Source organism: Petaurus breviceps, unplaced genomic scaffold (genome assembly GCF_028583685.1).
Source record: "Petaurus breviceps papuanus isolate PSGF00001 unplaced genomic scaffold, PetGlider_PUasm1.0 76, whole genome shotgun sequence".
NCBI classification, from domain to species: Eukaryota; Metazoa; Chordata; class Mammalia; order Diprotodontia; family Petauridae; genus Petaurus; species Petaurus breviceps.
In genome coordinates, this window is record NW_027186473.1 from 59,712,315 (window position 1) to 59,725,010 (window position 12,696).

The 12,696-nt window shown below is 35.6% G+C and overlaps 1 protein-coding gene across 1 annotated transcript in view; it reads right to left on the bottom strand.

Annotated features, from left to right (window-relative positions):
• Positions 1-12,696, bottom strand: part of DCHS2 (dachsous cadherin-related 2) — a 351,174-nt gene that overhangs the window by 27,002 nt on the left and 311,476 nt on the right. The window contains exon 14 of the mRNA XM_069105586.1: positions 3,287-3,400. Within this exon, the coding sequence (XP_068961687.1) occupies positions 3,287-3,400 (114 nt within the window). The remainder of the gene's footprint in view (positions 1-3,286; positions 3,401-12,696) is intronic.

The following is a 12,696-nucleotide window of genomic DNA, read 5'->3' on the forward strand; positions in this document are numbered from 1 at the left end:
AGATGATAGATAGACAGACAGATAGACAGATAGATAGACAGGTAGATAGATAGATAGACAGACAGACAGACAGACAGATAGATAGATAGATAGATAGATAGATAGATAGATAGATAGATAGATAGACAGATAGATAGACAGGTAGATAGATAGATAGAGAGATAGATAGATAGATAGACAGACAGACAGACAGACAGACAGATAGATAGATCGATAGATAGATAGATAGACAGATAGACAGGTAGATAGACAGGTAGATAGATAGATGATAGATAGATAGATAGATAGACAGACAGACAGACAGACAGATAGATAGATAGACAGATATACAAACACACACATAGACACAAAATTCCCTTCACCTTAGACATCTGATTTCATAGATATGTGTGTGTGTATACACACATACACTCATGGTATATATGTACAGATGATATATTATCTCTCTTATCTACACACACACTGTCTCTCTCTCTTCCCTTCCCTCCTTCTCTCTCAGACATCTAATTTCAGATCCTCATTTTCCTCTACTCTATCCCATTCCCAGTCTCCTCTCTTATTCTCTGATCTCCCATTTTGGGAATCCACATGTCATAATTAACAATGTTCCCATACCCTTAGACTTCTTATTCCTCTCATAATCTTTATATCTTCTTGTATTCACAGAAACTCACATCCATATATTTGACCCTCCTGTAATATCCCTGACATATAAGGTTCCTCACTTCTATTTTGAGACCCTCCCTTTGCCACATTACTCAGATACCTCACTTCCTTTGAGATCACTATCACATCCCCCTATTTAGATCCTAGCTGCTATTATCAACTGTCCCTAAGTCATTCTCCCACCTTTCTCAAGGAGTTACCTACTTCATTCCCATTCTTCCTTCTCAACCCCAAGCTTTTACAGTCATACTTGCAAATTCTTTATATATTTTTGTCTCTGACACCATGGCCTCCTAACTCATCAACGTCCTAAGCTGCCATTACCTAAATCTTCATTTCACCTCACCAGCTCAAAAGGATTGTCATAGCTCATTATAACTTTAGCTCTGCTACCTTCATGACCTGGAATTCCAATCTCCATCTCTCCTTGTGCTTCCTAAAACTATCATTGATTTTCACTACAATCTTCAATCCCTCTGGCTCTCCAATTTTCCCTGTCTACAATTAGACTACAACAAGGTAGTCCAGTGGGTAAGAGCACTGGAGTTAGCATTATGAAGACTTGAGTTCAAATTCTACCTAAGTTGTGTGACCCTGGGGAAATCACTCAACTTCTTTCAGACTCAGTTGCTTCATCTGTTAAAATGAGATTAACAAACCTCTACAGTTAAATTATCTTGATTTGGGTCGCAAAGGTCCTGAAATAGCACTATAATAAAGTCTGGAGCATGTATAGAGTATCTCAGATGACAGATCCCTATGTGGGGACACTAAAGAGCCTGCGTTTTACCTCCATAAAGTCTTTCATATTTGTTGACTTCTCTTCACTCAAGAATAGTTAGCTAGTTTCAGGTCTTCATCCTTCATCTATAATAACCTCCAATAGCTTTCCCTGCTCCTTGTCTCTTTCTTCTTCAATTCATTCTCCACAGTTGATAAAACAATCTTCCATAAGTATGGGTCTGACCATGTCATTCCCTTTCTAAAACGTCATTGATAGTTCCCCATTGTCTCTAGGTTAAAGTACAAATGCCTCAGCAAGTTGTTTAAAGTCTTGGAACCTGGTTCCAGTCATTTTAAATTTCTTTTTTCTTAATTTTTCATTCATTTTCTTTTAATTTTATTCTTTTCTTTTGTTTTTATTTCTTGTTACTATTCTCCATGCTTTTGATATTTCAGCTAAACTAGAATTCTAATAGTCCCTGAATTTGTTCTTGCATCTCCCTTCTTTATGCTTTTGCCTCAGTTATCCCCCTTGCTTGGAATGCACACGTCTCACTTTCATCTCTTAAAACCCCTAGCTACATTCAGGGTTCAACTCTGCCATGTATCTTACAAAGAGACTCTCCTGATATTTTAATTTTTTACTGTTCTCCCTCCTCAATTTCCCTTGTTAGTTCTTAACTATGTACCCATTAAATGTTTCTAGTAGTCTGCCAGTTCTTTATTGCATCTCCAGTGTCTAGTACATAATAGATACCTACTGTTTATCAAATTACATTAAGGTTGTCACTAGCTCACCCTGGGGCTGGTGGATATGGCAGTCATTACCAATGCCTTTCCTCTCCTCCTGATTCTGTGTGTGTGTGTGTGTGTGTGTGTGTGTTCCTCCCCCTTGGCTTCAAGGGTCTAGACAGATAGGAGCTCAAGACTTGGGGGGAGGGGGCTTTCAGCCATAATGCTCCTGACACCATCTCTGATGATGGACCATGGTGATGGAGTAAATAAATGATGACTTTGCATGCAAATCTGAAAAGTTTGCTAGCCTCTCAGTCAGTCCCCAACACTCATTTCGCTCAGCCTTGTTCCCCTACAAACTGGAATGGAATGGGGGGAGGGGGGTGAAATTCCCTAAGTAAAAGTCCTCACATGTGCATATAATCTAGATTAAATAAGACAGTTGTATGTCAATAGAATAATTATTAAAAGCATTCTCCTTGAGGTTTGAGAATGAAGTAGTAGATATGGATCTACTACATAGTTGTTAGTCATCAAAAGTATGTTTCCAATAATCAATTGGTATTCATTTAAAACACAATAATGGTCTCATTAAAGCTAAATTAAATGCATACTGTATTTGGGAATAATTTCTTTACCACCACACAGTCCTTTTTTGTTGCATTGTTGACATTCAGTGGCGAATTAAAAAAAAAATCTCAAGAAAACTCCCCAGGCTATACATATGTACTTATTTTTAATTCAACCTGGATACCAGTGATCTTACTAGCACATCTCCAGGTCTTTACAAAGTTTGGGTAGCTATAATTCAAAACTAATATGTTCAGAGTTTTTTAAAGGTAGTATAGATTTTTCCTTGTGTGAAAGCATAGGGAACACACTTGTTGGAGAAGAATGTGACAGAAGATGATGATTGCAAATGATCCCTTATTAGTTACTGGAATACACAATTTCTTGTTTTACTCATTTGGAGGTTCCAAGTCACCAGATAATAAATAATCATGATTTATAAGCATTTGTAAATGAAATTGTACAAAGGCAGGTGGGATGTATCTATGAATTCCAAATTACATGTTTTATCTATTTTTATCCTTGATCTATGAAGTAATTTCTAATGGTTTCAAATGGAAAATAGATATAGTTTAAAAGGCAAAAGAGTTACCTGTTTTAGAGTTTAAGGAGAATACTCCATTTTCATTTCCACTGAAAATCCAGTATTTTATTCCTTTCCCACTGGACTCTGGAGTGAAGGCTTCTACAGTCACAATGGGAACTCCTGCAACAATTGGATAAAGGATATATCAGAAAGGGAATATTTCAAGGAGAAAATCAGTGAACATCTAAGAATTTATTTAGTCCCTAGCAGGTACACAGAACATTAGGTATTTGGGGAGGTGGGAGTGGCAAAATAGGAACAGTATAAAGAATCACAGAAATTCAAATGATCAGTGTGACATGTGCAGGAGAACATAAAGGAAACTTATTTCAGGAACAGAGAATGCATACTAGAGAACAGTCAGAAACAAACTCAGATAAGAACGCAAAAGTCAATTGAAAGAGACCTTGGCAGTCAATTTGGATTTGATAAGACAAGAAATGGGAAAGTGTTATAGGTCTATGAGAAGAAGAGTGACATATTATAAGGGAATGATTAGTGTGTCAGCATTATATACTGAAGCAGAGGAGGATTAGAAGGAAGAAAATTAGCTGAAGGGTACCATTGCAATCCAGAAGTTAGGTGATAAGAGGCTAGATTAAGATAATGGTGGATTAGAGTACAGTATAGACATTTTAAGGGAAATAACTTTAGGATGAAGATAATGGATATATGGGCTCTCTCTGTCTCTCTCTTTCATTTGTAACTCTATGACACTTAGGGCTTACCACTCACATAGCACTTCACATATTCAGTTTTATCTTGTAAAAAGGATTACTCAAAGATGTCTTGGTATGCTTGGGTGATGTTGTGTATATATGTGATTTTGTCATATATCTCTTATTAGACTTTTATAGACATAAAAGAAAATATTTTTTCCAAAAGTAGTATCAGCAAGATGATTATATATGGATGGAACAAAACAATTAGACTACTGGATTTGGAGTCAATAATAAGAATAAGAATACCATTTATAATATGCTTTAAGGTTTGGAAAACACTATGTGTGTTAAATAGGTATATATAATAGATAATTATATAGTTATATGATTAGTATATACATGAGTATATATACACATACACATATTTATGTGTTTGTATATACACACATATGTGTACACACAGACGTATATACATATACATATATGCATATGTGTGTCTGTCCATCTGTCTATCTATCAATCCATCTGTCTATCAAATTAGGTCCTCAACAACTTTGTGAGGTAAATGCTATTATTTTCCCCATTTTACATGCAAGGAAACTGAGATTGAAAGCTGTGGAATGATTTGCTTGATGTTACCCAAATATAAGGCAGGATTCAGTCAGCTATTCCTAAGACCAAACCCAACATTCTATCCACTACAACTAAGTTTGAATTCTGTCTTCCCTGCTTACTAGCTGTAAATCCATGGACAAGTAATTTAACTACTTTAGACTTTGATTTTGATTTTTGAAAAACATTGTCTCTACTTTTTGAAAACCAGCCTACCCAAGAGGATCACACTGCCAATATATCTTAAGAGGCAAGATTTGAAAGCAGGCATCTCTGACCCTTGGAGGTATGCTCTTGTATTGTTAATGGAATGGGAAGATCTTTACCATCCTTTAATAGATCTATGTGACATGCTTAAGTCACATGGAAGCCTGAGTCACATGAGTCTGAGTCACACGAAGCAGGAAGGGTGGAACTGATCTGAAAGGAAGTTTGTCATAGAAGTTAGAGCTGAAGGAGAGAGAAGAAGCAGGAAGAGAGCTGTGAGTGTTCCTTTGTGGGAAGGCCCTAGCAGGGGGAAGGCTTGGGGATGGCAATGCCTCCTGCATTGTTTTTATGTATAGATTTTTTTTGTTGCTATGATGGATTTGGCTTTCTGGTATTTGAATAAATGTTTTGGTTCTGTCTTCCATGTGGAGAGTCTATATGTTGTGATTCAGAATTATGTCAGCATATTCATAGCCAGCATAGGCACTGTAAATATCACTTTGGCACTACAGCTCTCCATCCTCTGAGCCACACTTCCTTTAATTAACAGGTAACAACTATCATTTATATGGTGTTCTAAGTTTTGTAAAGTAATTTACATACATAATTTCATTTGATCCTTGTATTGTAAGCATTCATGCATCACACAAAATGTCAGCTATTCCCAAGCTAATGTACTTTCTAGAACTTGGTCATTTATTAAATTGTATAATAGTTCAGCTTTCTAACCTCTACAACAAAAGCAAAGTTTGTTTCTTCTCCTCCGTTTCCCAAACAATACCCAGCTTTGGGATTTTCCTAATTAAAATTTTTAAAAATCAGTGAGCATTTTTTTCTGACCCTATCCCCCCTTCACCCTGCCTCCCTCCTTCCCCTCCATGGTACATGTTACTGGAGAAGTCAAGACAGACAGAACGGCTGCCATTGGACTCAGCCTTCCTGAACCATTAGATATTGACATAATTGGAGTTGAGGAAATGAACCCTCAGTGCTGCAACATGCCCTTACTTGTTAGTACCTAGTAGATGGGGAGAGAAGAAAGGGGAACTCCCTCCAGTCAAAAGTTATATATTGTCATGATATCTCTAAAACAGATCTCACCAAACATATAAAAGTAAAGCAAACTGGCCCTCTCCTAGACCAGGAAGGTATTTCCCTCCAGAGGTTCTGCAATGTTTAATAGCAATCTCAAAAATATTCAGATATGTCTAGAAATATCAGAGGGAACAGGGATGGGACACTGTCAAGAAAACTACAGTTTCCAAGAAATCTCTTCACAGAGAGGAATGGAACAAAAAGAATGCATTGTGGGGAAAAAGAGAAAGAAAAATGTGAAATGGAATACATTATTGTCTTCAGAAACTTCATATTTAACATAAACTGTGACAAAGTTTAAAGAACATTTATCAAGATGTCCAAATGGCTGTTCATTTCAGGCCAGTGATAAAGTCATTTAGCACACATGGTAATTGATTGTAATCAATAATGATGGTATCAAGTTACTGCACAACTTGACCCTTTCCAAATTGCATCCTGAGCTGATCCTTATTTTATTACATTACAGGAGACATGCTATTAATATAAAATGTCCTCCACAGTAGTACAACATGCCCCACCTTCAGCACACAATCAGACTTCCATGCTTCCTGATGTAATGCATTTTATAAATACAGGAAATTTTGCCTCAGCTGGTTTGTCACTGACTCTTAAATATGGCAGCAGGAAGAGAAAGTGTTATGTAGACAATTTATGCTAACTCACTGCATGAATAACCTTTTCTGTAGAAAGTATGGTGATGGCTTGCATTTATATAAGGTAAGAAAAGATGAGCAACAATGATGATGGAATCATAGACAATTGAAATATGAAAAATTGCTCTAAATCACTAATGATTAGGCAAAATGCAAATTAAGTCAACTGAGTTTCCATCTCAAAACCATCAGATTGGCATAGAAGATCCCCCCAAAAAAGGTAATGACAAATGCTAGAGAGGCTATGGGAAAACAGGCCCACTAATCCACTGTTGGTGGAGCTGTGAATTGACCCAGTTATTCTAGAAAGCAAAACAGAACTATGTCAGTAACCTGTGCATGTCCTTTTACCTGGCTATAGTATTGTTGCTGAATCATTTTCCGTTGTGTCTGATTCTGTTACCTCATTTAGGGATTTCTTGACAAAGTTACCGGAGCAGTTTGCCATTTTTCTTCTCAATCTCACTTTATAGATGAGGAAACTGAGGCAAATAGAATTAAGTGACTTGCCCAGTGTCACACAACTTGAATGTGTCTGAGGTCAGACTGGAACTCAGGCAGATGAGTCTGTTTGATTATAGGCCTGGAACTCTTACCACTGCACCACTTAACTGTCCCAGCTATAGAATTACTAGGTCTAAAATCTAAGTAGATCAAAGAAAGTGAAAACAGACCCATATCTAAGAAAATTTTTGTAACATCTTTTTTTGTGGTAACAAAGGGTAACTGAATGTAATAGAACATTAATCAGCTGTAAGAAATGACAAAATGAATACTTTTAAGCAAACCTGGGAAGACTTGTATGAATTGATAGACATGAGTAGAGCCATAAGAAAAATAAATATTAAAAGAACATTGTAAAGAAAAATAATTTTGAAAGACTTAAAAATTCCTACCAGTACAATAACCAGCTACAATTCTAGAGGATTGATAGGACCCACCTGTTAACCAAAGAGGTGATAGACAAGATGCTGATTAAGACATACAGCTTTGGCCACAGTCAATGCAAAAATTTGTTTTGCTTGACTACTCATACTTAATTTTTTTGTTTGTTTTTCTTTTCTTCCCCTCCTCCCAGGAAAAGCTAAGTAGGAGGGTACAGAGGGATAGGGACAAAGCAGCAAAAATAAAAAGGAAAAAAAAGGAAAGAGGGTTATTGAGACATTTTCTTAGAAATATAGAGAACAGAAAGAGGTCCTGGAAGAAGTACCAAGAAGCAATAGAGATCTATAGTTTCATGTATAATCCTCTTTTTTGATAGATAGATAGAGAGAGAGAGAGAGAGAGATAATGATAGATGATGATAGACAGATGATATATGATAATGATAGATGATGACAGAAGTAAATAAGAAAATAAGCAGTACAATCGATAGTGATAGATCATATTCTATATAGATATATATCATGGAATACACACACACACACACACACACACACACATATATATATATATATATATATATATAATGTTCCATTCTATTTGGTATTTGTTAAGTTCAAATTTTTTTTTAAAGAAAAAAATGGAATCACAGATTTACACCTGAAAGGGACCTTAAAGGTCATCTAATCCAACCCTTTCATTTTTTAAATGAGGACTCTGAGGATTAGAGAAGTTAAATGACTTTCCCCACATTTTAGGTAAATGATGAAAGCCAGAATCTGTCTCCTGACTAAAATATAATTAGTATTTCTGAATGTAAAAGTTTATTTTTTAACAACTCCTTGAGGTAAGTATTACAAATATTCCTATTCCCAGTTTTATAAATAAAGAAATGGAAGCTTAGGTGAAGTGGTACACCCACAATCACACATGCAGTCAATGTCTGCACTGGGACTGGAGCTCACATCTTCTGTCTTCCTGCCTAGTCCTCTTTTTGCTACCCATTTTTAGAGGAAGAGCAATCCAATATGGCTCCCTTTTATAAGGAAGAATCACATTTAGGAGAAACAAATACTGAAAATTTTTCTTCACAATCTCCAATTAAAGCTAAAAATAAAATATTTGGCTAATTAAAATATTCTACATTAGAAGATGCCAAAAGTCAAGAAGTAATGGAGACGTTTCTTATGATAAATACTAAAAGGAATACCACAATGACTAAAGACATGGACAATAAGGAACTTAAGGAAAACTTAAAAGAAAAAGAATATTTTTTACTTACCTCTCAAATTAAAAAAAAACAATTGGTTTTAATTACGTCAATTAGGTATGTGGATATTATATAGGGGATGAAAAGCATATTTCTAGCTCTATAGAGGACAAAATAGGAAAAATCTTAAGCTGAGGATTGGAAGACCTATGCTGTTTTCTGATAGTAAAGGCTGGTATAATTTTGAAATGGGTAACTGAGTAGATTCTAAGTTTGATAAGGGAAGAGCCTGAAACCTTAACTAAATTTTGTGTCTCCTCCAGTACCCATTACTGAGTTCTGTATTCAGTAGGCATTTAAGGTTTGCTGACTTGAATTGGCTTCAGAATGTTCTTCTAACAATTCTTAAGGAATGTATATCTTGGTTCTCAAATTTATTTTACTCATGGTACAGTATTTTTTTTTTTGCATGTGAAGAAGCCAGGTACACTGAACACTTAAGTGAGCATCAAAAAAAGGTTGAAGCAAAAGGTCCTTCAAACTCATTGCACAGGTCTTGAGATTTGTCCATCTTCTCCCCTCCCAACACTCTTACTTCTTCCTTTTTATCCTTAGCACTAACATTGGAGAAGGCGGTTTTATGCCTGAAGGGCAAAACTATTATTGTGATGACACAACAGTGCCAAGTTGGGAAGAAAAGGCAGCAGAGTGCAGCTGGGCATGGGCGCTAGGGAAAGTGGAACTGTCAGGGCATAGGGAATTTTCTAGTACACTGAGAAAAACTTAAGGTGCATCTTTTGGGAATCATTGATTTGTCTATTCTCAGTAACAGTTTTGGTATAGAAATATTTAACAGTAGTTGGGTGAATTTTAAAAGTTTCTAGAGGAAACTCTTGACTTCTAAGATTAATATTCTTTTTCTATATATTCTAACATTGATGCTTATTTGTAATTTTCATTGAAGCCTCACTCCACAGCGAGAAAGATACTGACAACCAACACTACATTTAATGTGCTTAATGCTAACCAGTCAATGCTATTGTAAGAATTCAACTTTTCCATTTCCAATACTTTGTAGGTTTCATTTGCAAATATAATATTTCATTACTGGAGTTTATTGTATTTAATTTCCTCATATGAATGCTTTTTCCTCTGTTTTACCAAAAGAAAGGAAGAAATAAAACTGAGGGTTTACAATCATCCGCAACAGCAGTGAAAATATCAGCAAAAAACCACAGCTATGCAACTATCAAATAATATTATGTATTTGTGAAAATCAATAGTCATGGAAAGAGTTAGGTACAGTAATTGTAAACAGTCATGAAACTCAGTGCTATGCATGTGCAAATGATTCTTCAGTCACTTACAACCTTCCTTTTTTTCCCCCTAAATTACCCTGACACTTCCTTCTAGAGGACTGACTACAGAGAAGCTTTGATTTTCAACATTTTGTTGACTTAAGAGTCCTCATTTCTCACCCCTTCTACCCCCTTAAAGCTTTAAACTCTAAATATATTTCAACTTTTTTTAGGAGAAAGTCTTTCTTCCCTCCCACCTTTCCATCATTCAAAAATCCTTCAACATATGTTGCCGTAATTTTACACAACTACACACACACACACACACACACACACAATACTCCTGGAATAAGACAAAACACAGAAAATATATGCTCAAAAGGAAGAATTTTCCAAAGCTTACAAACAAATGAAAGCCGTATTCCAAGGAAAGTGATACATCAATGCTGAACACAATATCGATAGCTGCTATGTGCACCTACAAAGCTAACAGGGGAAGTTTCACAAACTGAGTGCAGCGGAAAGAACACCAGATTTGGAGTCAGAAGATCCAGGTTGAAGTTTGGGCTCTGATTTGTAATAGTGCCCAATAAGAGCATCAGTCAAGACTTGAATAGTGATTGTGGGTAAATTGCTTATCTTGTTTGATACGTAGCCTCCTCACGTCAAATACTTAACATTATTTCTCCCCTATAGTGATTATAAGTAAATCATTTTTGTAAACTTCAAACTACTAGACAAAAGTAAGTCACTCAGTTACAATGGCCTAAGCCAGTGGTTTCCAAAATGTGGTACACAGAAGGCAGTACAGGGTAGGTATTAGGGTACAGGAAGGAAAAAATATTCCTATATGTTTACTTTTATCTTAAAAAATTAAAATTAAGTTTTGATAATATTTACTATAAAGACTGAAACTGGCTCCCTCATTAAGTCTATATATCAGATGGTCATTTGTCACAAAAGGTATCTTCAGAGATGAGCAAGAGGTTGGGGAAGCATTGACATTGTGCTAAGCAAATGCTTTACAAATATTATCTCATTTGAGTCTCACAAGAATCCTGTGAGGTAAGTGCTGTTATCCCCATTTTACAGTTGAGGAAGCTAAGGTAAACACAAGGTAAATGACTTGCCCAAGGTCTCACTGCTAGTAAGTGTCTAAAGCTAGATTTGAACTTAGGTCTTCCTGACTGCAGGCCCAGTACTCTATCCAGTGAGCCATATTAGAACAGTAGTAGCCTGGAGGATTGAGATGGATTTTTATCCTTTGTTTTATACATCCATTTGATTGTTTCTATGAAAGGTTATTAAGTTTATTTTAAATATGTAAAGATAACTAATTTAAATTTCACCTTCTGGAAAGCTCTAAAAAAGAACAATAGTACATAAATAGTATATAATATATTATAATGATTTAATAATTTCATAGTAATACACAACCTCAAACACATACAGGCAGCAACGTGGCATGGTGGATGAAGTGTGCCAGCCATGAAGTTAGGAGGACCTGAAATCAAATTCAACCTCAGACATTTAATATATGTGTGACTCTGGGCAAGTCACTTAATCCTGTTTGCCTCAGGTTCCCCATCTATAAATGAGCTAGAGAAGGAAGTGGCAAACCGTTTCAGTATCTTTGCCAAGAAAATCCCAAATAGGGTCACAAAGTGTCAAGCATGACTATTTATATGTACACACACACACACACACACATATATTGGGGGGCATGTTCAAAAAAGCTTAATTGATGGTGATATGTAATAAAAAAAGGTTTTGAGATCTTTGGTTTAGAAGATGTTCAAAAGTGGATTTTTATGCATTTAAAGAATAAACATGAAACTCCAATATTAGATTTAATATTTAATAGTTTAATATTAGATTCACTTTCTGTTTACAAGAGAACTCTCTAGAAAATAAGTTTCTTGAGGACAGGGAATATTTCTTTTTTCTTTATATAATTAATCATACTGTGGAAAATAAACTGAATCTGAATTGAGTATCTATCTCTGATACTTATTTTCTATATGTTCTTTGCCAAAAGACTTGATTGCTTTAGCTTTAAATGTCTCATCTGCAAGATGAGGGAACTGAACTGGATGGTTTTTCAAGCTCCTTACATCGCTAAATCCTACAATTCTAAGGTAGACATAATTTTAAATGTAAAAGTTCAAAATATTCTAATATTTCACCACAAACCTGTGTCAACTCACCATCTAAATTATGTTCTCTTCTCAATGAACTTCCAAGGAGGTCTAGAAGAATTTGGTTCTGTGTAATTTCAGGGATTCTATCATGGTTTTTTTAAACACACCCAGACACACACACGCGCGTGATATCAAATTTGGCTCATTACTTTACAGTGTATAAGACATATTTCTTTGATATTTTGTTGAGCCTTTATTCTGCGGTGGGTATCATGTTGTTTACATCATAAACATCACAGTGAAAGGTGTATATACCTTACACATAAACCTTATAATTTCATACCCAGTGAAAGATGTGAAATTGTAAGGGTCACAGTATCATAGATTTCGATCAAAAGGGCATTTATTCTATCCAGTCAATCATCCCCTTTTTTGTTTCTCCATGAGTGAATAGTCCCATAAAGATGAAGTAACTTGGCCAAGGTAACACAGGTAAAAAAAAAAACAGATGCAGAATTTGAACCAAGGACTTCTGAATTCAGATTCAGTATTCTTTACATGGCATAACCAATCTAGGCTTGGAATAAATGGATAAGGAATAAAGAGGAGAGGAGAGGAGAGAGGAGAGAGGAGAGGAGAGGAGAGGAGAGGAG